Source organism: Dermacentor variabilis, chromosome 4 (genome assembly GCF_050947875.1).
Source record: "Dermacentor variabilis isolate Ectoservices chromosome 4, ASM5094787v1, whole genome shotgun sequence".
Lineage (NCBI taxonomy): Eukaryota > Metazoa > Arthropoda > Arachnida > Ixodida > Ixodidae > Dermacentor > Dermacentor variabilis.
Window position 1 is genome coordinate 93,568,615 of NC_134571.1, and position 26,346 is coordinate 93,594,960.

General features: G+C 47.3%; 1 protein-coding gene across 13 annotated transcripts in view; it reads left to right on the forward strand.

Moving 5' to 3' along the window:
- LOC142579516 (glycoprotein 3-alpha-L-fucosyltransferase A-like) overlaps positions 1–22,787 on the forward strand; it is a 155,192-nt gene extending 132,405 nt beyond the window's left edge. For all 13 annotated transcript variants that reach the window (XM_075689812.1, XM_075689807.1, XM_075689815.1 and 10 more), the window contains exons 4-8: positions 7,839–8,067; positions 9,165–9,393; positions 12,557–12,901; positions 13,823–14,069; positions 16,838–22,787. In XM_075689812.1, the coding sequence (XP_075545927.1) occupies positions 7,839–8,067; positions 9,165–9,393; positions 12,557–12,901; positions 13,823–14,069; positions 16,838–16,945 (1,158 nt within the window). In that variant the 3' untranslated portion in view covers positions 16,946–22,787. The remainder of the gene's footprint in view (positions 1–7,838; positions 8,068–9,164; positions 9,394–12,556; positions 12,902–13,822; positions 14,070–16,837) is intronic.
- The last annotated feature ends 3,559 nt before the right edge of the window (positions 22,788–26,346 follow it).

The window sequence follows — 26,346 nt, forward strand, 5'->3', positions numbered from 1 at the left end:
TTGCCCGGTTTGGGTATCAGAACAGTAGTTGCCAGTTTCCACTCTTCCGGGAAAGAGCCTTCCTTCCATAGGCAATTGATCTGCCGCGTAAGGAACTCAATTGACCCATCGTCTAAATTCCGTAGCATTTTATTCGTAATGCCATCCGGCCCTGATGCCGATCGACCATTAAGATTCTGCAGCGCCATCCTGATATCACTTTCAGTAAATTCCGCGTCCATAGCTGCATTTTCGTCTCCACTATATTCCAAAACCCCATCAGGTGTATCGTGCCAGGTTTCCAAAGGAAGGTATCTCTGAGCCAAATCCTTTAGCAACTCCTGCTCCGTGGAGTCCCGACACGCCTGATGGACCAGCCTACCTATCACAGTCCTCTGATTAGACTTAGTGTTTGTCTCATCTAGTAAATGTCTGAGCAAACTCCATGCGCCTCCCCTCTTAATGCGACCATCAATAGAATTGCACACTTCATCCCATTGCTGCTTGCACAGTACCCGACAATGGTCTTCAATTTCCTGATTAACCACTGCTATACGCTTTCTAAGCCTTCTATTTAATCTCTGAACCTTCCATCTCGCTAACATCGACTGCTTTGCTTCCAACAAATGTGCCAGGCGACTATCCATGTGTTCCGTGTCAATATCGGTCTGAACCTCTTTAGTGGACGCCTCAACGTCACTTTTAAGCTGACTAGTCCACTGTTCCAAGGTCAACTCATTTCCTTCATCATCGATTCTCTGCGCTCTTCTTTTCCTAAATGCATCCCAGCCAACCATCCTGAATGTGCGCTCCTTTTTATTAGCCACTGCCAAAGTAATCATAAGTATGTAATGATCGCTACCAAAATCTTTATTAGAATTGGACCAGGACGAATCCACCACCCCTCGAACAAAAGTGAGATCAGGTGTCGAATCTCTACATGTCGACGTGCCACATCTGGTGGGATACGAGGGGTCTGTAATCAGAGTTAAATTCAAGTCTAGTGCCTGCTGCCATAGTCTCTCCCCCTTAATAGTGCTATAAACATACTTCCACACATGATATGGTGCATTGAAGTCCCCTCCAATAAGCAACGGTGCATCCTTAGCCAGATTGGTTGCCTTGGTCAAGAGAGATTTGAAACTCTGCTTCGTGTCCCGGGGGCTACTGTACAGGTTAAGCAGGTAAACGCTCCTCTGACATGACCTTTGCCGACCTAAGATTACTTCCACCATAATATATTCAATCTTGCAATCTGCCATGTGAAGATCATGTCTAATGTATGCCAACCTCCTATTAATGAGAGTAGCGAGTCCTCTGCCCTGTTCATTATCCTTAACTTCCGCTTTGAAATTCGTTAAGGTCACGTTAGACGTCAGTGTTTCCTGTAACATGATAACTTGAGGCTTGACACCATGCGTTCTAACAAACTGCTGCAGAGACGCCTTCTCGGTTTCTTGACCTATTTAAACAAGAGCGGATATGTTAGCTAGACATAGCCTCAGATAGTTACGGCGCCGCGGAAAACAAAAAGGAGATTGTAACTCAGAAAATGGAGATCGTTAAAAAGAAAAAAAAAATAATGCGAAAGTTGTATAACAAGAAAATAGCGCCACGAAACGCTCAAAACGCGTACCCGAGGAATAAAAAGTTGTCAGGTGGTAAAATGGGTGATAAAACTTGTTCCTTATATTTTTATCACTAGGATTCAAGGCTGTCATGTGACGCTCCCTTCTAATTTCTATCTCGGCGCCCGAGCTGTGCTCGTGCCGTCGATAGCGGGACACCAAGACAATGCTGACGATGTCGCCATCTGAGACGGCGCGAACGCGCCTCGAGTGTCCGTATAATTGTTATCACAAACTATCGCAGGCGAAGCACTGTACGTGATAGCAAGGTTTAGCGTTGCGTCGAAGGCGTCTCAGAAAGTTGGCCTGATCATGGAGCTCCGCCAACAGCGCTGCAGGGACCTTACGCAGCTTGATGGTACACTAAATGAGACAGAAGGAAAGCCGTTGGCGGTAGTCATCACCCAAATAGTTAGATAGATTTATCTATACTGTCCGTTCCGCTCAGATAAGTGTATGCACCACGGGGCACACAGCTGTTCAGCGCGCAGCGGAAGCTGCAGAACGCTGTTCTGGCTCCGCCAGCATCGATTAAGGGCAGCGGGTGCGTCCACATGGCAGTGTATTACGATAGCAACTATGTGGAAACTCCAGGCGCAATTTTGCCGTCGCCGTGGGGTTCCGTATAACGTCGAAGGGCGATAACACCGTCGCCGCGCGTCGTATGCTGCATGAGCCAGTGAAAGTGTGCGAGGGAAGCCGACGATTGCGGCTCAATCTGGCGCGCGCGAACGAAGAAAACGGAGAGAAAACGCGCCGTCTTCCGTCGCGCGAAAGGCCGTGGTAGGATGGCAGGGAGGGCGGCGTTGTGCTCCGGCAGCAACTGCGCATTTCACAACCAAGCGCAAGGGGAACTGACGATCGTAGCTCAATCTCGCGCGCCATTAGTAATTCGGTTAACAAGCGAATGTTTCCAAGTTTACACGGCCGATAAAACTACTGTACTTAACTCGTATACAGCTGTGTACTAATTTGCTCTCGCAAGGCAGCTCGGACATCAAACCAAGACCGCTGCGACCCCATTCCTCTCTCAAGGACCGACGCCGCGAGGCAACTTGGCATTTTAGCACGCACGATCTCCTTAGCAGAGTGGCGCACATACAAGGTGCACAAGACTGCGCAGACTAAACCCGTCACTTCAACTCAGACCTCCAGCCGGTCTACACCGACGTGAAGCGTCTCTTCTGTGTGGGTTATGGCTTGGAGTTGCCTTCACGAATGCCTACTCAGCACTAATTGGAATGGCTGATAGTCCTGCATGTGATGTTTGCGGATACGAGGAGAACATTGAACACTTATTGTGCCATTGCCCTAAATCTGAAACACAGACAATCTTTGTCCAACACATTGAGGAAATTAGATGATCGTCCTCTGAGTGAACAGACGTTACTAGAGCAACGTCCCGACCGATCATCGGCTCAGAAGGCAGTGAAGGCACTTTTATGCTTTCTCAGAACTTCTGGTTTGCGCGAGCGTCTTTAACTCAAGTGCTGTCCGTACACGTATCTACACCTTCTCTCTCCCTTCTCTCGCTTCCCCTTCTCCTTTCCCCCAGCGTAGCGTAGCCAACCAGACTTGACTGGTTAACATCCCTGCCTTCCTATATTACTCTCTCTCTCTCTCTCTGCTCTCGCAATCGATGCTTCGCCTTTCGGGCGAAACTGCGCATGTTTCTGGAGACCTCTTAACCCTCACCGCGTGGGCCACACATGCGCGTCGGTAAATACAATCAAAGAACGCCAATGGCGCAAACAAGCCTCGAGCGTCCGTATAATCGCAATAAGAGAAAGACAATCAGCCAGTATTTTGCATACAAAACTTGAATAGAATTAGCAAGCACAGTTCTCATGATTAGCCGTGTAATCTGGCTGTATACATTTCTGGCTATGTCGAATTCATTTGCTTTTAGTTTTCATTAAATTTTCTTTTCTTTCTCTTTTTGTATCATAAAAATAATCAACACTTTTTTCAGAAAACGTAGCAACAAAAGATGGACCGGGACAAGCCCTAATGGTGAAACAAGAAATGAAATTGATTTCATACTTTCTGCCGATCCCAGTATAGTGCAGGATGTTCAAGTAATAGGTAGGGTAAAATGTAGTGATCATAGGTTAGTGAGGGCCATGATCCACCTGAATTTGAACAGAGAATGAGCAAAATTGGTCAAGAAAAAACAGGTCAGTTTAGAGGCAGTAAGGGTAAAAGCAGACAAATTTAGGCTGGTACTTGCAAACAAATATGCAGCCTTAGAACAGAGATATGATGATGATGACATAGAGGTAAGGAATGAAACCGTAACGAGGGTGGCTTCAGAGGCAGCGATTGAAGTGGGAGGCAAGGCACCAAGGCAACCAGTAGGCAAGCTCTCCCAAGTAACAAAGGACCTAATAAAGAAACGACAAAGAATGAAAGTGCCCAACTCAAGAGATAAAATAGAATTCGCGGAATTGTCAAAACTTATCGACAAGGCGAAAATAAGTGATATTCGAAACTATAACGTGAGAAAGACTCAAGAAGTAGTAAAACATGGACGCAGCCTGAAATCAGTGAGAAGGAAACTTTGCATAGGACAAACTAAGATGTATGCACTAAAAGATAAGCAGGGTAATATCATCAGAAATCTGGAAGATATAGTAAAAGCAGCGGAAGAATTCTATACTGACCTTTACAGTACCCAGACGACTCAGGAGCGCTCTATTCAAAACAATAATGAACAGTATACGGAAACTCCTCCTATAACTAGAGATGAGGTCAGAAAGGTCTTGCAAGGCATGAAATGAGGAAAAGCGGCAGGAGAGGATGGAATAACAGTCGATTTAATCAGATGGAGGAGACATAATGATAGTAAAACTGGCGGCTCTATACGAAGTGTCTATACACTGCAAGGGTCCCAGAAAACTGGAAGAATGCAAACATTATACTAATCCAGAAAAAGGGAGACGTTAAAGAACTGAAAAATTATAGGCCTATTAGCTTACTCCCAGTATAATATAAAATATTTACCAAAATAATCTCTAATAGAATAAGGGCAACACTGGACTTCAGTCCACCAAGGGAACACGCTGGCTTCAGGAAAGGTTACTCTACAATGGATCACATCCATGTCATTAACCAGGCTATCAAGAAATCCGCGGAGTACAATAAACCTCTCTATATGGCTTTCATAGATTATGAAAAAGCATTTGATTCAGTAGAGATACCAGCAGTCATAAAGGCATTGCGTAATCAAGGAGTACAGACTGCTTACGTAAATACCCTAGAAAATATATACAGAGATTCCACAGCCACCTTAATTCTACACAAGAAAAGCAGGAAGATACCTGTAAAGAAAGGAGCCAGACAAGGAGACACAATCTCTCCAATGCTATTCACTGCGTGCTTAGAAGTAGTATTCAAGCCATTAAACTGGGAATGCTTAGGAGTAAAGGTCGACGGCGAATACCTCAACAACCTTCGGTTTGCCGATGACATTGTTCTATTCAGCAACAATGCAAACGAATTACAACAAATGATTGAGGTCCTTTACAGGGAAAGTGTAAGAGTGGGACTGAAGATTAATATGCAGAAGACAAAGATAATGATAAAAAGGGAACAAGATTTCAAGATCGCAGGTCAGCCTCTAGTCTGTGGAGGAGTACGTTTACCTACGTCAACTAATCACAGGGAACCCGGACCATGAGAAGGAAATTCACAGAAGAATAAAAATGGGTTGGATCGCGTACGGCAGACATCGTGAGCTCCTGACTGGGAGCTTACTGTTATCATTGAAAATGAAGGTATACAATCAGTGCATTTTACCAGTGCTGTCATATGGGGCAGAGACTTGGAATCTGACAAAGAAGCTTCAGAACAAATTAAGGACCGCGCAAAGAGCGATCGAACGAAGAATGCTAGGCATAACTTTAAGAGACAGAAAGAGAGCAGTTTGGATCAGAGAGCTAACTGGCATAGACGATATTCTAATAGACATTAAGAGAAAAAAAATTGCGCTGGGCAGGTCATGTAATGCGCAGACTAGATAACCGTTGGGCCATTAGGGTAACAGAATGGGTACCAAGAGAAGAGAAGCGCAGCAGAGGATGACAGAAGACTAGATGGAGTGACGAAATTAGGAAATTTGCTGGTGCTATTTGGAGTCGGTTGGCGCAGGACAGGGGTGATGGGAGATCGCAGGGAGAGGCCTTCGTCCTGCAGTGGACATGAATAGGCTGATTATTATTATTATTATTATTATTATTATTATTATTATTATTATTATTATTATTATTATTATTATTATTATTATTATTATTATTATTATTATTATTATACTGTAGGCTCTGTTTCCAAAAACAATAATGCAGGAAATCCGCGTTGAGCTCACAGAAGGTGGCTTCATTGACAATATAGTCAACATATGTCACGGTGGGTTTGCAACATGCCTGTATACAAGACATGCCCCAAGAAGGGGGACGCGCAAATCAGGCAGTCGGTATATAAAGCGAGTAAATAAGCTTAAATGAAGTTGTAAGTGTGACGGTAACACGTTTTCTACGTGAAATGATGGAAGTAGAGGAAAAGTGGTGCTGCTTGCGTCACGTCTGCGGAAAGAGCTGCAGCGTCGACAGACGCCTACAACGTCGCCAAACAAACGCCTTTCCTCCGTGTCTTCAAAGAAACAGGAAAAAAGAAATAATCTGCCACGGCACACCATCGAGCGCTGCTTGCTTAGCTGTGTACAGGGTGTTTCAGCGAACACTTGGATTTTTTTTTAATTGCCTGTGGCAGGTGGTACGTTTCTAGACCATAAGCTCTCTACTTGAAGAGGCGGACATTACTTGTTCAAAAATTTTAAATGCCGACTCCGCTGATTAACAAAAATTCTCTAATTCTTTAACTAATTACCTTATGGCCCACACTGCAATTTACAGATTCTAGCGGGTGAGACTGCAAGGCGTATCCACTTGAAAGGAATTGTGTGGATGGCACCATTTACGATATATGCGCCGTCAAACTTGCGGTAAAAATGCGCTGTCATTCCACTAATTTTCTTAACAAAACGTCGTTTTATGTATTGAAGCACAAAAGTAACTGGAACGCTATGCATTTCTCCGTAAAGCTTGGAAATCTCGAAACTGGTGTGGTCCTGACAATTCGTTCCAAGTGGATCTATCGCCTTGCGAACTCCCTGGCTAGAGTTTGTGAATTGCAATATGTGCCACAAGGTAGCAAAGAAACTTTATTAGGGAATTTTACCTAATTGCTCGTTTTTTAAGTTTTCTTGTGCAAGTAATTTCCGCCTCGTCGGTCGACTAGCTCGTGGACTCGAATAGTGATATCTGTTAAAGGCAATTAAAAAAATTTTTTTGAAGTGTTCGCTGAAACACCCGGTATATACAGCATACGTTCCAGCTCCACCAGTATACAGGGTAGCCAACCGGTAATATTCTCTGGTCGACCTCTCTGGCTTTTCTTTGCCTTTCTCCCTCTCTCTCTCACTGCTCTGATTTTACTTTATAATAATGCGCAGGTGAACCACCGGATAAGATAGGCGCGCGTCGCTCTCCGTATAACAGCTGCGCCTATAGTTATGCGCATACGGCGGCTTCAAAACTGAGCTTTCATGAAGCACGCACGTTGAGCGAAGAGCGGAGCTGATGTAAATGGCGACGGCGCACACTCGAGCGGCGAACTCGTCCCTTGGCATTCCTGTCTCCTATGTAGGACAACTTATATACAAGGCGGCTCCATTGAGGTGGTTTCCTTACAGCTGGGCTTTCCCGCGGGGCGCAGACGTCCGGATACAGAGGAAAGTGTACGCGCGAACTTCGTACGCAGTCGCGAACAGTTCAGCGAGTGCGTACTCTAGCTGGCCTGGCTCGTTTTCGTCACTCTCTCGCTCGGTCTCTTTATTTACACATTCGCTCGCCCGACCACTCGCTCCCTGAAGCGCTGCCTCTTGCGGTCACTTAGCCAGCCATTCAGTCTCGCTCACTCCGCGTTAACCACGTCGCATTTGCGTTGAAAGACGCTGAGAGGTGCCTGAATAGCTACAGATCATAAGAAAGAATTCGGGTTACAACCGTGCGAAGGAGCAGACAACGAAGACTGAGAAAGTATAGAGGAAGTGCCAGATCCCAAATTATTCGTCAACCTTTCCACATCATCTCCATAAGTGTCATTTGAAGTAGTGCAGGCACTTCAGACAGCCGTGCTAACAAATCTGTTGCCTTCCCTCGCTCTCCTACACAGGCGTCGCAGGGACAAGCCGGCGGCTCCCCCGATCGTCCCTGGTACATGCGCGGTGGTCGGCGGCGACCGCTGCCCGGCGACACGGGCAGCCTGTGGCCGCACGAGGACTCCGGCGACCGCATCGAACAGCAGCTGATGTTCGTGCCCGAGGACTACAAGCGAAACAGTACGCGGATCAAGAAGATCCTGCTCATGCGCGGACTCGGCGGCTGGGGAGACCTGCCTAGGGGTGAGACCGTGATGCGCGTTATTCGAACGCTTCTAATGCGCGTTAGTATTAGGAGCGTCAAGGTGGAAAAAAGCGTGTGTGAAGTGTGTGTATGTGGCCGCGCGACTGGCCGCTCGAGGCAGTTTGCGTGCGTTCGCGGACTTCATTCACGCTGGGAAAAACTTTTATGCAGCCCGTATATGGAGCAACAGAACGCTGTATCGGGATATTTTCATGCTGCTCTAGAATTTTCTCATTTACACTTTTAATGTAATTCTAATATTCTAGAAGTTTAATTAGTCAAGACTAATTACGCTACTAGGCAGAATCCAGAAGATAGTCTGAGTATCTCCAAGCGACAGTGAACATTACTTTGGTCCTGTCCACCTACGTGGCACTTGCATAGTTTTAAATCTTGGTGCATGATAGTTGGGACACCCTGTATATAGTGCAACTGATGGGTGTCTGCTTCTAAGCAACATTTTGCAATGGGGCGAACGAGGTCTAAATCGGCTATCCGAGGACTCAAAGAGATACGACGTAACGCTAACGCATTTCTCTCGCATTTACCGCTAAATCGCAACTTAATTTGCATTTGCTTAAGTTAACACGTGCCGCACTGATCGGGTTTTGTTTCCCGCCAAAGTTACAGCTGTACTCACAGACACATAGTTCTAACACCCAGATGCGGTCTCTGGACGAGGCTTCGTGATCCTTTTTAGCATACGGTTGGTCAGCGTCGCGTAGTTATAAAACCACGAGTGAAGCCTGTCGCCGCTTTCTCGTGGCTAAATTGGCTCCGTGATGGAAACACTTCATGAACTACGTCTTATAAAACGTTTCACCGTCCCCATATGTTGCAATACTGCATACCGAACGGGAAATCCCACGTCGGAATTGCGCGACCCATCAAAGGTCACTAACGTCTGCGGCAATGGACAGCGTCGTTCAAGGAAAAACTTCTCAAGGCTTACATCGTATTGCCATCTCACTGATCTTCTAGCGTAGTCATAGCCATAGCTTCTTTCTTTAATTATTATTCAGCACGAGGCTCCCGTAAACATGCGGTTAATGACAATCCGGCCCTGCGGCCTTTGTCGCGGTTACGTCTCGCGCAGGACGGGCGGTGTTCCTGCGCGACAAGTGTCCCGTGGACACGTGCGAGATCGTCACGTCGCAGGAGGAGGCGCCCGACGCGGACGCGGTCCTCTTCAAGGACCGCTTCGTGGCCCCCAAGTACCGGCGCCCCTGGCACCAGGTGTGGATCCTGTACCTGCTCGAGTGTCCCTACCACACGCAGTCCTTCGCCAACTTCAGGAACATCTTCAACTGGACGGCCACGTATAGGTGCGCAACGCTGTCTGCGTGTCAATCCAGCAATGTCACCAGAGGCAGTAAAAGCGGAGAGGGCATAATTTGGTGTTTGCGATCTGGCGTGTGCGTGGAATAGACCCTCGCCGGTTTAGCGGCGTGAGCCAGGAACTCAGGGACGTGTCAGAACTCTTAAGTAGCACTTGACTCAGAATTTTAAGAGCTCTGATCTTTCGCCTAATTGCACATAATTAAACGCTTAAACAATGCGGTACTTCTGATAAAATACGATATTTCCCCAGAAGCAATGTACGAATTTGCGAAAAGTGAGAAATATAGCCTTTGTTATCGGCCACCAGGGAACGACTTTCTTTAAAAGACTGCTGCAGAGGAAAAAAGAAACATTTTTACGTCTCGTACGTCACTAAGATTTTCGTAGTCGACTGAACGTACGCATACTGGCTGTTCATCTGCCTGGTCATCCTTCATATTTCCTGCGCATCACTTCATTTAGTACAAAATAGCAAGAACGACCACGCTGGCTCAAGCTGAGCGCTGTGGTTCCAATTGATAAGCAATCTCCATAACGGTGCGCACTTTTCGTAACGTTCACATTCAACACGACGGGAAGAGTGTTTGAGCGTTAGTTAGGTTAGGCTGCCTTACACGACACATCTGCAGCGTCCGTACACGTGCAATAGAGAAAGAAGGATGTATAGAAAAGCAGGGAGGTTAACCAGAGGTAGTTCTGTTTGGCTACCCTGCACGAGGGGAAGGGTTAAGGGGGATGAAAAGAGCGTGGAAGGTGGATAGAGAGAAAAAAATTCTCTAAGAAGCAAGCAACTAGCTCGGGCAGAGAGGAAACACAACTTTATGGGCAAATAGATGCTGTAAGCTAAAATTTTTGCAAACACAGGAATGAAAAATCACTGGATGTTTATTCCAGTTTTGTATTTTTGTATTCTGCTTCCATCTTAACGTGGCCGCGGCATCGAACTTTCGAGCGCATCGGCGCAACGCCAAGGCCACTAAGTTACCGCGGCGAGTGGTAAATTAAACACAATCTCTAATTTGCCGCTTTCGTCTTCGGGATAAGGTTGCCGTTCAAACAGGGCCTTTTTTCTTTGCTTTACTTGTACGGCAGGTATAAGTCACAAGCTTGCGGGTAAGGATTGATCGTGCGCGCATTAAATTATTAATCATTTCGTTAATTATTTTACCGAAAGAGCGCTGGGTGTCAGCACGTTAGTTCGCGATATCATTGATATCACTCACCAAGAATGCGAGCATTCAAGGCAGGAAATTGCTGGGGGGGTTTCAACCGCCGAATTGTGCACCTTTGTGCACCTTTTAAAGCCCCTTGTGCGCTTTGTTGTTGCGCATTCATTTCGAGGTTGCCAGCGCGAGTTGGCACTGGCGATGGACCGCAGACGTTGTCTGCGTTGATCACCGGAAATAATGCTCGTTAAAGTTGGCTTCGCCATAGTATGAGACATTGTGAGGGGAAGCCCACTTCTGTAGTTCATTATCTTATTCGTATGGCCTGCGCATGGTTCGTAAAATACCGTACTTAAGATTTTCTTTATTGCGATGGCAATTATACGGAGACTCGAGGTACGTTTGCACCCATCGCCGCCGCCACCGCCGTGCTGTCACACTATCGACGGCGCCTGTGCATTGGAGGGTTTGGTAGTCTTCAGAGAGGCGTATTACGTTTGGCTGCAAAAGCGGCAAATACAAATGAACGCTGCGTCCCGCTCTGCACAGTCGGCTCTGCCGGAGTCTTGGCAGAATTCTTATTTCCATCTCATTTGCCCATTCCCCGGTGCAGGGTAGCCAACCAGGATCAGCACGGTTTATAACCTGTCCCTGCCTATTCCTTACCGCTTCTCACTTTCTCTCTCTGCTCAAACCCAACATAGTGGCTCAGTACGAAGTTCCACGGGCTCGAATCCATGCCGCACCTGCCGTCTTACAACGGAGCCCGAATGCAAAAACGATCGTATATCATTTGCCTGCTAAAGAACATGAATCAATCATTATTTTGGGCCCTTCATTGGGATGTCTCTCATACTCCAGTTGTTCTTTTAAGACGTTATAAATAAATAAATAAATAAAAAATTGGAGGACGCTTAAGCTTCGCCTTCAAGAGTGGAACGCGACAGCGTTCCCGTCGACCCGCCAAGGGGTGCAAGACAATGGGCTACGGCGCAGCAATCACTTACGAGGCGCCCCGCATCGGACGCGGTGAGCGTCGAGCAACGCAACGTTCGGCGCGGCAACGAAACGTGCGCCTGAGCAAGCGGAACGAACCAAAGAACTCGGTGTCTCGGAGGGGGAAACGATGCACGCCAGCGAAACGTCGTGATCGGAACGGGCAGGGAGATAGACAGATAGTGATCTAAAGAAAGGAAGGACGCTTGATTCTGCAACCCGTGAGGGAGCAAGGCGAAACGTCGTCAGGGGAGAGGGAGTCCGGGCGGCGATGCGCCTCGCACCGGTCCCCGCACAACCCCAATGCACGCGTGGCGCGCCACCTGTCGGAGCAGCGCCGTACATTCAGAGGACGGGGTCTTCTGTGTTTGCCGCAAGATGGCTCTGTGTGTGCGGAAAGCGCAGAAGAAATTTAGCGGAAACGCACTTCGCTACTCGTGTAACTGCGACTTCTGTAAGTTACATGTTCATAATTACCGATATACACCGCAGTATAACTTTCTACGGCTCGTTTCTAAGGCAACACCGCATTCACTAGAGGCGCTTTTGTACCGCATCGAATTCGTGCCTGTAAGCATCGAATTCGTGGCTGAGTGGTAACGTCTCCGTCTCACACTCCGGAGACCCTGGTTCGATTCCCACCCAGCCCATCTTGCAAGTTGTTTTCTATTCATGAAGTGCCTGCCGGGATTTATCGCTCACGGCCAACGCCGCGGACGCCGACGCCGACGACGCCGGCTTTTCTGCGACACGAGCTCCTTAACGCTGTCGCGTTAATAAAATCGTCAGTCTCCCCGCGTCTCGTCGGCTTTGTCTCCTTCGTACTCTATACTGCCGTGAAGGGCGCGAGCGGATTTAGAACGTGCTAGCCGCTCGGCAACACGCGAGCTATTGAATAGGGTGCGAGATATTATAGCTTACAAAGTGCATTTCCTCCGACCTTTCGTGTCCTGACAGTGTGTGGCTGCATTTCCCTCTTTCGCAGGCACGACTCGGACATTGTAGCGCCGTACGAAAAGTTCGTGCGCTACGACGACGGCGGCGGCACGACGGCGCGTCCCCCGGCGTCTGCAGCGCGCAACAAGACCAAGAAGGTCGCCTGGTTCGTCTCCAACTGCGCGGCGCGCAACCAGCGGCTGCAGTTCGCGCGCAAGCTGGCCGCCTACATCGACGTCGACATCTACGGCACGTGCGGCTCGCTCAAGTGCCCCCGTGCGCAGGCCGGCCACTGCTTCGAGCTGCTGGACCGCGACTACAAGTTCTACCTGGCCTTCGAGAACTCCAACTGCAAGGACTACATCACCGAGAAGTTCTTCGTCAACGGATTGGGGTATACACTGCTTCCCCGCCTTCGTTTCTTCATTTTTTTTTCCGTTCTCGCGTCTGGATTTCCGTACTTGACATGAAGCGCAAAAAAAAAAAAAACGGGCTCAGAAGACAGGAAGACCGGACAAGACGAGCGCTAACTTCAAGATAGAGTTTATTCTCAGAAGACCACGCGTTTTTATCTGTAGACACTGATCAGAAGCAAAAATACATCACTGCGCAAGCGCACTCCAAGCCCCCCAAAAACTTAAGATAGCTGTAAAATTCAATCATGATACGGCGATGCGCATAGCCGTGTCATGATTGAATTTTACAGCTATCTTAAGTTTTGGGGGGGCTTGGAGCGCGCCTGCGCAGCGATGTATTTTTGCTTCTGATCAGTGTCTACAGATAAAAACGCGTGGTCTTCTGAGAATAAACTCTATTTTCAAGTTAGCGCTCGTCCTGTCTGGTCTTCCTTTCTTCTGACCCCGTTTTTTTTTGCGCTTCAGGACCAGTACGCATTCTCACAATCTCGCCCAAATTTCAGCTCTTCTAGTCTGGATTTTGTTTCACAAAATTTCCAGCGCTAAATAATTTGTTTTATAATTTTGAAAAACTTCAGTAATTCTGTCATAACTCTGGAGAAGTGCCACTTGCGATTCTTCCTCTTATTTTGGGCCCGACCCCTTCTATCGATCGCGGTCAAAACTGACACTTCAGTTATGCATATGCACAGAAACCATCTAACAAGCGGCGCGAGATTCAGATGGCACGATGTGACGTCACTGCAACCGTAACCGTTTAGCGAGCGCGCACAGTCCTCCATCTTGTGCGCACTCAGTATTCAGCGAAAATACTGCTGAAATATCGCTCGCGTTCGGAGACGTAATTGTTCTTAGAGGTGGTTCTGACACGTCACGCGATTTGTCTTCCAATGTCGCAGGCGTGACGTGGTACCAATTGTGATGGGTGGCCGGCCTCTGGACTACTTACGCGCTTCGCCCGATCACTCGTTCATCCACGTGGAGGACTTCCCATCGGCGAAAGCGCTGGCCGAATACCTGCACCTGCTGGACCGCAACGAGACTCTGTACAACGAGTACCTACGCTGGAAGGGCTCCGGCGAGTTCATCAACACCTACTTCTGGTGCCGCCTGTGCGCCATGCTGCACGCGCCGCCACTGCCAAAGGTGGGTGCAGACGGCGTCACTCGAGCGATGACCGTACCGTGTTCTCATTTGCGGTATAAATTCACACGACTAACCAAATTACTGATCCGATACGCTGACGGAGCTTGACGTAGCTTACCGGCACCCAGTGACTGTCAGAGCGCGGGTGGGCGCAGCTGAGTGGCATTAGGCGGCGAGATGGCGGTGCCGCTTAGCCACGTCAGCTACGTGGGTCAATTGAGTCAGCGATTTGGCCCGCCGTGTGAACTCTTCTTGAAAACCGAAAACGGGTGGGCGAGGGCTCCGTAAATCTGACAGAAGCGTGCAGCAAAGACACGTTAAGGGCATACAAATATTTTCTTGTTTTCGAGAAACTTAAGCATCACGTCATCGTCATCAGCAGTAGCCGTAGCAAGCCATTTCCACGTCCACTGCAGTATGAAGGCCTACCCTGCCTATCTACAATTAATCCTTACCTTCACTAGCTGATTCCAAATTGCGCCTGCAGATTTCCTGATTTCATCACTTCACCTAATTTTCCGCCGTCCTCGACTGCGCTTCCCTTCCCTTAGCGCCCATTCTGTAATTCTGTAGATCTAATGGTCCACCGGTTATCTACCCTACTCATTACATGGCGTGCCCAGCGCCATCATTTTTGCTTCATGTCAACTAGACCATCGGCTATCCCCGTTTGCTCTCTCATACACACCGCTCTCTTCTTTTCTCTGAACGTTACGCCTAATATTTTTCGTTCCATCGCTTTTTGTGTGGTCCTTAACTTGTTCTCCAGCTTCTTTGTTAAACTATAAGCTTCTGCCCCACATGTTAGCCCCGTTAGAATGCAACGGTCGTACACTTTTCTCTCCAATGACAGTGGTAAGTTCCCAGTCAGGATTTGGTAATGCCTACCGTATGCACCACAACCCATTTTTATTATTGTGCAAACTTTCTCCTCGTGATCAGGGTCGCCTGTGAGTAATTGACCTAGATAAACTTACACCTGCACATACTCTAGAGAATGACGGGCGATCATAACATCTTATTTCCTCGCCAGGCTATTGAACATTACCTTTGTCATCTGCATGTTAATCGCCAACCCCACCCTTGCCCTTTCTCGGTTATTTATTTGTTGCAATCCATCTCCATTGCTACTAGACTGGACAATGCAATCTGGAAACCGAAGGCTGCTGAGATATTCGCCGGCACTCCTGAGCCAGCCCAGTCTAATAATCTCATAGGGCCACTGACCACATAGGGCCACTGACCACTGAGCGGAGTATGCGTGGCACTTCCTCTGCTGCAAAGCTTGGGGAGTGTGAAGACCTTTCAGAATTTTGGAGTGCAGAGAATACATGAAACATGAACTGCTCCACGGCTTTAAGTAGTGCAATGACCTAGACACTTTAAATTTGAAAATGTATGCGGGAGTGCCGAGTCGTTATTGCAATAAGGATCACTACAATAACGCAAGACATGATACTACATGCCTTGCTGGTGTTTGAGCATGATCAAGGCTTTTGTCCCATTACTCTGTAACGACGAAGAACCAACAAGCCTAACTAGAAACGATGATCAAGACACGTTGCGTACATTTTAAGTTGGATCAGGTGGCAGCGTACGGACAATTTTGGTAAAAACGAGCCCTCGAAGACACCGGTATAAGCCGCCTCATTGTGCCACTTTATTTGTGCCTCCTACATTTTGTAGGCTAAGCATAAAAAAAAATAGCTGTGTACACAAAGTTGCTTATGACGGAACGTACAATTAGGAAGCTCCAAAAATGTTGTGGTGGTTTAGTTAAAGCTTTTATTGAGACAATTCCTCGTCTAACGTCTATATTACATGACATGATGCCTTCAAGTACATCCTCGAAATCGGGTCGGTATATATTGTTAACGCTGTTTTAGGCAACAGTGGGCATCTCTGAGGAGGGCCAATATGATCGGTCAAATTTTAATGTTCTTTTCAGATGCTATATACGTCTGTCATTCCAAGGAAAACTTTCTACTGGTCTAGGCTGCCGTAGCTAAATGTAGAACAAAGGGGCAAAATGGCACCCAAGACGTGGGCGCAGACAGCGAAATGACGCCCACGTCTATAACTCAAAGCCGCTAGATATGAAAGAACGTTTTATGAAAGCCACATGGACAAAATTATTCAGGCTGAGAACAGAGAACATTATGTTCAAGTGTCTTTTCCTAGGCAGCGACATTAGCTTGCTTGAAAGCTTCCAGAAATATATGTATGACCTAACCTCATTTCTACGTCGTCTTTATTTTCCACGTAACGCTCGAACTTCATTATATGTAATGTAAATACCAAGTCCACCTTTCTCACCCTGCCTTTTATTTTTCTTTGTTCCGTCCGCCTTCTCTCGTTCTCTCCTAAATACTTTCAATCCCTCAATACCTCTCCCTGGCAGAGTAGCATGTAGGCAACTCAAGGAAGTATACTTCCTTTTACAATGCTATTTTTAATACCTCATTGATGCCACTGTACACACGTTGGCAGAGATCTTCGCGTTTCATTAAAGAGTCTGGTGCGACATATCTTAATCATCCTATCGCAGTGACGCGAAAAGTTAGTTTCGGAAGTCGCAGATGTTTCCTACTTGACGATGAAGACGGACGGGCCTCTATTCCAATGTACCTGCCGTATGTGTGCCTCGGCAGCGCTTGTTCAAATGCGACCCCACCGAGAAATGCTCCTGCTATTACGAGCACGTGAGCAGCCGCTTCGTCGTAACGGCCGCGGCCCACTCATATCGATCCGATGCTCCTCTGGCGCAGGTGTACCCAGACATCGGTGCATGGTGGGCGGGGCCCGGAACCTGCCGCAGCGACCGCTGGAGGGACTTCAAGCCCAAGCCGGACCCCGTGGCGTACGTGCTCACCTGACCCAGCTCCGACGGGAGTTTGCACCCTCCTACTCCCCCTAGCGGCCGGTCAGCCAACCAAGCGGCCCGCTAAGGCGCGTCGGAGCGCTGTATTCAAAGACTCTGGTCATAAGGGCACCAACTCCACTACTGGATGGCGCGTTCAAGTGGTATCGCGTGCTGCTGCTGGACATGGCACGTGTACGACTGACTGAAACCAGGGGCGGAATACTTGTGATAAGGCGCCGGCCAGCAGAGCTTGTGACGCGTTTTCCGTGTCGTAATTGGCTCGGCTGTATGTTCCGGTCACATTGTGTTGGCCCTGCTGTGCGCGCCTTCGTGTCCCCTGCTACAAACCGGCGGTGATCGCCGGGTCTGCTGGGCTCCCGCGCGTGACCTCTAGCGGCCGGTCACGTTTGATTTCGTGCGTCTGCGATGTGCAAAGGTGCAACCAGTGGCTTTAAGGCGAAATCTTCCAGTACGAGATACAAAACCAAAAAGTTCGTTCGACGGAGCAACGGCTCGTTCGCAGGGGAACACATCAGCCGTAATCTTATTCAACGAGTGAATTACAGGCCTTATGACAGTGAGCAGCATCAGAGAAACAGGTCCCTGGCTTTCTACGTCGCAGTAGCATGGTGCAGGGTAGGGCAGCGCTGATGGGAGCGCGAGTTTTCTCGCGCAGTCGTAAGTGAATTCTTTTACTCATGCGGTAAACGCAGAGTCCAACAAACCAAAGAGCAGCCGTGGATATTCCAGGTCATGCTGCCATGAACAACATCAAAGTGTACTGCATTTTTTACCAGCTAATCTCGGCGCACGCGTATGCTTGTTTTTCAAAGCAACATATACTTGCGATTTGACGTGATTTAATGCTATGTCGTGGGAAACCTGTTTGCTTATATGAGACTGCTTCTTCCTGAGCTTGCTGAGCTGCTGTGATCTCGAATCTCGAGCGTGACTTGCTGGGTGACATGTGCAGCTGTACTAACTATACCCCATGTGGCTACATATTGTGTTCATTCGCACCTTCCCTCAACATTCCACGCCTTGCTAGTTGACCGATTCCATGTGATCTGACAAAGCATAATACTTTACGCTGCTGTCATTACTAGCGCTGAAACCTGTACACTTTGTCGAGTCTCGAAACCATTCCGTAAGTGGCAAGGTTTGCCGCCAAGTTGTTCCTGTGGTACGACTGGCGCTGCGAGTTCTTGTCAAACAATGCGAGGCTATTTGATTCTCGCTATCTCCGATGCTTCCAAGCAGCTAAAGTTTCCGAAGGGTCTCAGTGCACTACTAGAAGGCACGTCCATTCCCGCGTTCAGAGGCTTCGGTACCTTTGACTCGGACAATACTGTGACTGCCATACACTTAATGTGTAATGCGTTCGAGCTCCAAGCTTAAGCTTGCTACGGGGACTCTGATAGGGCTTTGATCAAGAGCGAGGTAGGACGCTTCACTCGCCAGGAAACGTTCGATGATTTCATTTGTGCGTGTGTGTGTGAGAGAGAGGTCTACAAAAATCGACAATTATGTGGTAACGCGAAGCGAACCGGGAAATTGGAGGCGTTCATACAGGAGTATGGACACGCCATACATAATGAGGCATTACATAGTGTTATTGTGAATAAAACCACCACAGACACAGGACGGAGCGAGAAGACAACACAGTGCGGTTGCTTTTCCCTCCGTCCTGTGTCTGTGAACAAAACCGCTACAATGTCTCGCCAACTGGCTTACAACTTTATCTTGCTAAAATATAGTGTTATGTTTCGTGACACGTAATTTGGCGGATAACGTAACAGAGCGTTGTACGGCAAAAACATACTCAGTAGCTTGTCCATAAGATAAGATTAATTGCATAAAGCAACACTTCGACTGTCCAAACATGTCAATACACGTTGCACGTTTCGGTAAATTATACTAAAACTCGGCACCTGCCATTGTAATGTTTGCCGTTCCCGCCGAACACTACTGCAACATCATAGCCCTGTAACAGAAGCAACTGGGTCCAAGTCTTTAGTAGCCGCCGGGGCAAATTTCCGCGTTCGAACATTGTCAAAATTACCACAGCAGTTCACAAACTGTCAGATCTGTTGTCGAGGGTTGTAAGGACTACGTAATGTACGTAGCTGAGGTCAAAATACGTAACAGGCTATGCCACCGTTGTCCACTCACATTTTAGTTACATTTTCTTTTGCTTTCTCCAAAAATTGTGCTATATGAGCATGTCGCTTTTTAATCTTCGTTGATTTCTTAAGATTCACTGCTGGTTGAGCCGTCACGGTAACTCTCTGGCGCAACACCCACGTCACACGCTCCGCTATCACTCAACAACATAGCTGCAGAAGTGCAACGAGCAACGCACCGTACATTACCTGCAAACAGAACAACGCGTGATGCTTCTATGAAAACGTGCGCGCGTTCTCGCGCACTCTGCTCCAGAAAATGCATAAGAGAGGGTTTGATACTCCCGCTGAGTTGGTTACGCATTTTACGACAGCCATGGATTGCGCTAGTTAACGATGGGCGAAAAGTAATTCAAATGGCGCAAACGTCGTCAATAGACTCCAGAAAACGCGGAGAGTGTAAGAGCACGTAAGAGCACAGTTAGTTTTCTAGTGTCCTGATCGCGCTGCTGAATCGGCGAACCTGTTTTCGCACACACGCGTTTCGCAAATGTCACTGCAGTGCTGGAGTTCAGCCGGAGATTCTAGTCTTAATGGCCACATCTAATGACCGTTGTATGGACGGTGGAAGAATTCACGAGACAGGTCTCGGCGATAGACGGCATTAATGACAGTATACACTTGCGACCCTAGAAGTAATGGTTGCGCGGAACAGCTTTCTCTGATGGGCTACAAGTGATAAGTGCGTTGCTTTCGTGTTTACTCTTCCTCGTCGCTCTATGGCTGTAGGTGTATTCTCTCTATAAGGAACACTTTCTGCACACGTGTTTGTCCGCGCGCTGTATGCTTTGTGAGGTTGTGTTCTCCGTGCGTTAGAAAAAAAAAATGCGAGTTGAAATGGATGTCGTGTCTGTCGTTTCCCCTCAGCCTTAATGTTGTGCGGTGTTTGTATGTATGATTTCCTCTAAATTTGCTCGCGTTAAAAAAACCACATGATTTCCTCGGCTATTGCAAGGACGACATCATTGACGTGCAGTGATCTGGAGCGTAATGAGCCACGTTGGGCTTTTGCCGCGTCTTGTCGGGCTCGTGCCGTGTTGAACTAGTCGCGACAATGTCACTAGCGGCTTGAAGCGATTCCGTGCGGCATTGTCGGTGCTCTAACTTCTAATAAGTATACCTTGACTATAAAGCAAACATTAAAATGTTTCGCTACGAGGCTAACTCGTAGCGAAACATTCTCGGTATGTTCGCTACTTGCGGAGGTAGTACTAATGATCTACGTACGAGAGCATAATTTCTCCCGCATGTGTGTTAGTGTAAATCATGCATATATCAAGTAAGATTAGTCGTTTTCCCCAAAAGATATTCAAATGCCTCCGATGACAGCGATTATTCTTGGCTGGCACGCACGTAAGCTTCAGTGCTCGCGCAGTGTGGACGTTAGCTTCCGCAAGATTCAGTGCTTACGTCGAAACAGACGCCCTTCTTTCAATCTGTACGCGTCTCGTATGTCCTCGAAGCATTACATAAGAACAGCACGTAAACTTCTATCAGCGAACAAGGTCTCGTATTAGTATTTCCAAAAGATTTCGTTCTTTTTACATCTTCCTCGTGTTACATGCGAGCCCTGCTGCAATATTTCTGGATCGGCAAAGAACGCAAGGTCTTTTCTGAAGATTCGTTGATTTCATTCATTGAGAAGCGAGACGCGAGCTCAGCGGAAGAATCTCGGAGCAAAGAATGCCACGAATTTGCGTAATTTGCTCTGTCATTGCATGGTATCGTTCAGCCATCACAACAACCTTTGTCACTTCAATCTCGGCGCGGGTTGTATGGAGAAACCTACAGTCGTTTCGAGGTCAAACATAACGCGGTGCGTGCTCATGTTAGACATTCAAAACGTTGCAAAAAAAAAAATTGTGTCGACCTGACGGTTCAGGTGTAGGCGTCATCTGTCTAGCTATCAAATTATCAAAACCGGAAGGCGGAAACTGTACACGGTGCTAGCGGAATATTGCATATCGTACGCGTCGCAGAACCTTCAAGAACCTTTTTCGCTCAAGTCCTAGCGAGTTCATCGTCTGCTTTATTTCGTCAACTTTTGTACTGATTTTGGTAACTTCCTGCAGTATTTCGAGCAGACACGTGAGAAGAGCACGCAACGATGTTCGCACGGTTTGTGCTGACGTCTTCATAAACCACGCGATCGCACATCAGGAGGGACCTCATGTTGAAGTACAATTTCTCCGCTTCACCAAAGAGAGCTTTGTCGCGTATAAGAATGAGGAGATCGGAGTAGGAAGCTAAAATGTGTTATAAAAAATGCGTGAACGAGAGGGGTCTTTTTTTTATATTGCGTTTTGCCATGGGACTCAACAAGTTGCCATTTTGCTCACAGCATATAGCCTTGTGGGCAGTTGTGCTTATACGCTGTCTTCCTTAACGCACACGGTGTCTTTGCATTTTTCCATTGTGACAAGAAAAATCTTTCAACCGCCAGTTACCGTTTCACTGATTCGTGCTACACCATACGTGTTTGATCCGATGCAGCCTTAAGGGAAAACTAAGCTCTCGATGCATTCCAAACGGGTTTTGACCTGCTTTATGGAAACAACACTCCAGACAGGCAGGACTCGAGAGAATTTCGCATACCAGCGCACATTTTCGCTTGTTTTGTGCCTCTATTGCGTTGCCTCCACGATACATTATTGCCAACTTGCCCGCATTGCCATTCTTTTTCTGATATTGCACGTATCTAGGTGTTGCGCATGCCCGTAGTTGGTGCCATATAAATTTTTTACTTTTTTTAACATTTTTTTATAATGCTGCATACAACTACTGTGTTTACTTTCGTGGAATTACATGGTTGTACATGTTCATCAGCACTGTGCAGCCGGCCACGACAGTTTACGAGAGAGTGAATCCAAAGTTTCAGTCTCTTTATAAGTCTCTCTATAATTTTGCGAACCTGCATAGTGATCCGATAAATTAGAAGCGTCGTGCGCTAACAGAGCAGAAATTTGCATTTGTCGTGGGACCCGTGCCCCGCAAATTTTTGCGGCCGACTGAACTTCTACGAGGTTACCTTCTATGGGTTTATACAGGAAAGGCTAGTACTCACCGAAAATAAAACATTATTTTGTTCCCTTAGTACTTCTACGGATTTATAGAGAAAAGACTAATACTCACCGAAAATAAAATGTTCTTCTCCCCTAGTACAGTATACAACTACTTTCAAGTCTCGAATAAACGCGCGCATACGATTAGTCCTTTTATTTTTTCTTATAGCCATTTTGCGCATACTGTACGCAAGTTGTGTACGCTGTACGCGCAGACGTTGCACGCACACGGACGCGCGCGGCGGCAACGACTTAATAGCTGGCACGCACTCCCTCCCTCCCGCCCCCTACGGTCAAATGTGTTTTGTACGTTGTGCATCGAGGATTGAGTGTTTCAAAAGGTGCCGACACGCAGGGCCAGTCGAGCGGACACTCCCGCCGATGATTCCAGCTCGGTGCTCTGTTCATTTCATTCATGTGATAGCCGAACTGGTCAAGTTGTGCTAGTCATGCTGTTGGACGTCAAGAATAGATTTACTTCTACTCCCGCCTATACGGGCAGTCTTTGTACATAAGGAAGGGGGGGAAAAGAAAGACAAGCAGCAATCTCATACCATGTTGGCATTTGAATCTCATCCGCATCAATAAACTGTGTTTCTTTTTACGTTTACCTGGCTTGTGTCATTCGCGTAAGAAAACGCCTGTTGCGTTTGCTTATAGACACGTAGTTGCGTACTGTTTTTGCCGGTGGTCTGCTTTTTTACTATCTCGCGTACTGAAGAAACTTTTGTCGCATGTAGTTGTAATCTTGCAGTGGAGTGAAAGATATACGACACACACGCTGGCGATCGAAACAGTGCTCGTGACCGCTGGGCGGACGACGCCGTAGGACGAAAGGACACGCGAAGTATGGTGACACGCACGACACCTCGTTATCGCATTTGTGATTGGCTCAGTTCGGCTGTAGATTACGTCCCAATGCTACATTAACGTGAAACCGACGGCATATTCACTAGTCGTCTCACTCCGCCAGAATGAAGTTGGCGTATCCCGCGCTCTATCTGAATGCGAACCAACTACGAGTCAAGCCGAACGTGCACTACGATCTCATAACAGCAAGGAAAGCGGAACAACGGATTTGCGAGATACTTCCGGTTCTGCGCAGAATTAAGTCGCAAGACAACGTGAGTAGGTGCACAGTTGAGAGTGCTGAAGACAACAGAAGCCAGTGTGACGCCGATACTCAAACGGGCTTTTCCTTTTTGCGATGTTTGGCTTCATGCATAAGTAACGTACTAACAAAAACGCAGCAGTCATCGCGGCACAGCTAAATAAGACGTATAAATTACCGCTATAGTACAAGCCCGACATCCTGTAACGATGTGTTTGCACAGTTATGAGAGGACGTTAAATTAGCATTCAGAAAAGTCAAAACGCGCATTCTCTTCTCGTGAAGTGCGCCAATGTCTGCTGAAAGAGGTTGTCTGTATAAATATGCAATTTGGAACTGTGGCCTCTCGGTGCGACTGACTCAAATACATAAAAAAGCTGTCCGGGTAGGTAAAGAAAGGAACCGACTTTGAACAAAGGGCACCTTGACCCGGAAGTGCAGTAATACGAAGTGGATTTGGAAAAGCCCAGGCGGGAAAACAAACAAAACACAGGCTGACTTCAGCCATTACCAGCATAGTCATAACTCAATTACTGCTACAGCAGCAGGCTCTCTCAGCGCATACCACCGCATATCTTCTTAAGAAAGTCTTTTCACGTCGTCTTCGTCCGCTACAGTACTGCATACTGTGCTCGAAGTACACCCACAGGTGCCGATGCTCTCCGAGTCTGCGTGGCGCACAAAACTTGGCACTAATGGCCAAGCGATTGTGTTGGGCGGTATAAAGGTCAACGGTTAGCACATTCAGATCCTAACGGCACATTGCCGCTGGGACAGGATTTAAATTCCCAGCGGCAGCGGTGGTGGTGATCAATGTATTGTTTTTCATCGCCACATTGTAATGATGAAGCTGAGCACGAGGAGATTACCTGACGAAAACGGTATCGTAAAGGACACAAGGGCGGACTCGTGAAACGCAGTTTCGAGCCTATAACTGCTGTAACGGCAGTAGATTTCATGCTCTCTATATAGGTCCGCGGCGCTCTGCTGAATGTAGCAGTTTTGAGCAGATAAATACCAATGGTAACATATTCGTGAGTTCCAGGATTGCTGTCAATTGGAAGACGGAAAGGTGAAGGCTAGCTCAGAAGAAACAGGCCAACCTGTATGGTATCAGTCAGGAGGAAAGTGGAGAAATTCGGGCGGCTTCTCGCCAAGAAATACGAGGCTTTAAAATAGGACAATGAGGATAGCACAGAGGTACTGTGTGAGGCCTTCACGAAAATTGAGACAGGAAAGAGGCAAGCTCTTCCAAGAAAAGGAGGGTCTAATAATGTAGCGGCACAGCATGAAATACTGCAGCCTGAGGTCGGACTTATCCAGCTCTAAAACCTGATCAACACAAGAAAATAATGCAGATTCCACGCACTGTAGCATCCAATATATTGCGAGGCATTTTCAACGAATACATTGAGCCGGCGCTACGCTCTGGCAGCCGGATCGAGTGAATCCCGCCACCTATACCAAGCCGCGTTTCCGAGTATCTTGGGTACTGTTCCGTGACTCGCGGCCAGGTAACCAAAATCATGAAACACACACACACACACACACTATTTATATATATATATTGACGAAGAAGACCGGCAGGCTGAAAAGCCCGGTTGCCATCGCGTGGCTCGTACCCAGCACCTCCACCAATTGTAAGGAGGGTTTATTCGGCTCGTAGAGCAGCAGCGACAAATTCAGCACCAGCAGGTAGGGTAGGTAGGTATGTAGCTATATATATATATATATATATATATATATATATATATATATATATATATATATATATATATATATATATATATATATATATATATATATATATATATATATATATATATATACGAGACTTTGGACACCACATCGCAAGCGCGACCTGTGCCAGAGGTTCCTGGTTCCTTACACCGGGCCTATCATCATCACCGATCGCCTAAGTGATGTGACCTATTCGATTGCTCGTCTCGTGGCTACCGTTCTAAAACAACGCAGCTTGTTCACGTCGCCCGCCTGGAGCGCTGCCATCTTCGTGAGTGTACGTAACAGTTATTCGCCCAGCGGGCTTCGTCTGTGAAGGGAGGAGTGTTACGCTAGAGCGACAGCACGCACGGAAGAAGGGGAGGACGAAGTGCGCTTGCCTTTGGAGCGGCTCGCAGTGTCAGCGTGGCATCCCATCGTAACAATATATACCTTATACAAGTGAGATAGCATATTGTTTGAGTACTGACACACTCCGACTTTTTTGATGTGCACTTAGTTTGCTTATCATAGTTTAATTATGCAAAATTTTAAATATTCGTATTAATGCATTTGAAAAAGTTGCAAAGTGTGCTCAGAAATACCAAATGAAGTTGTCTACATGTCGTTGTCCTATATCAGAGCTGGGGGAAAGAAAATACTCGGTGGAAGTGGCGCCAAATTGATTCACGAAGTGGCAGGCCTGCAGAGCTGTTTCTGGCGCTCAACTGACGGGCCCCGCGAACGAGACCTTTATCCTAATCCAGCATAACTTACAGCTACCGCGCACCGTTTACGCGCGCAGCTCGTGGCGCGGCCGTCGCGTCGTACACAGATAGCCATTTCCGTTTGACCGCACGGCGTCGTAGAGACAGACGTAGTCTCACCCTAAGCACGACAGGTAAACACAAGTTTTTCAATTTATTTTCTTAAGAGGCAGTTTTCTGCGTAAGCTTGAGTGACATAAAAGCAGCGTTTCTCGATTAATTCCGAATGACGGTCACGAGCTACGGGTGAAATAGTTGAAATGACAGGCTTGAATACAGGCTTGCGGTAGAGTGTATAGCCTGCGGGACCAAGGTATACGTGCGGTACACGCTGCCCCGTCTAACGGCAGCCGCGACAATTTACGTTGCATACGCGCAGCCAAGGAACTGTATAGTGTACGATAAAACGATCCATGTATATTTTCTGTTCCTTTGGCACTTCGTCAAGTTCGTCACTAAACTTAACAAAGACACTCCTTCATCAGGACAGGAATTAGCCTCCCTGGTTCAGTATTCGGCCACAACCTCCCTGATGATGTCTTCAATTAACCGACGGCCCTCAGTCCTCAGCA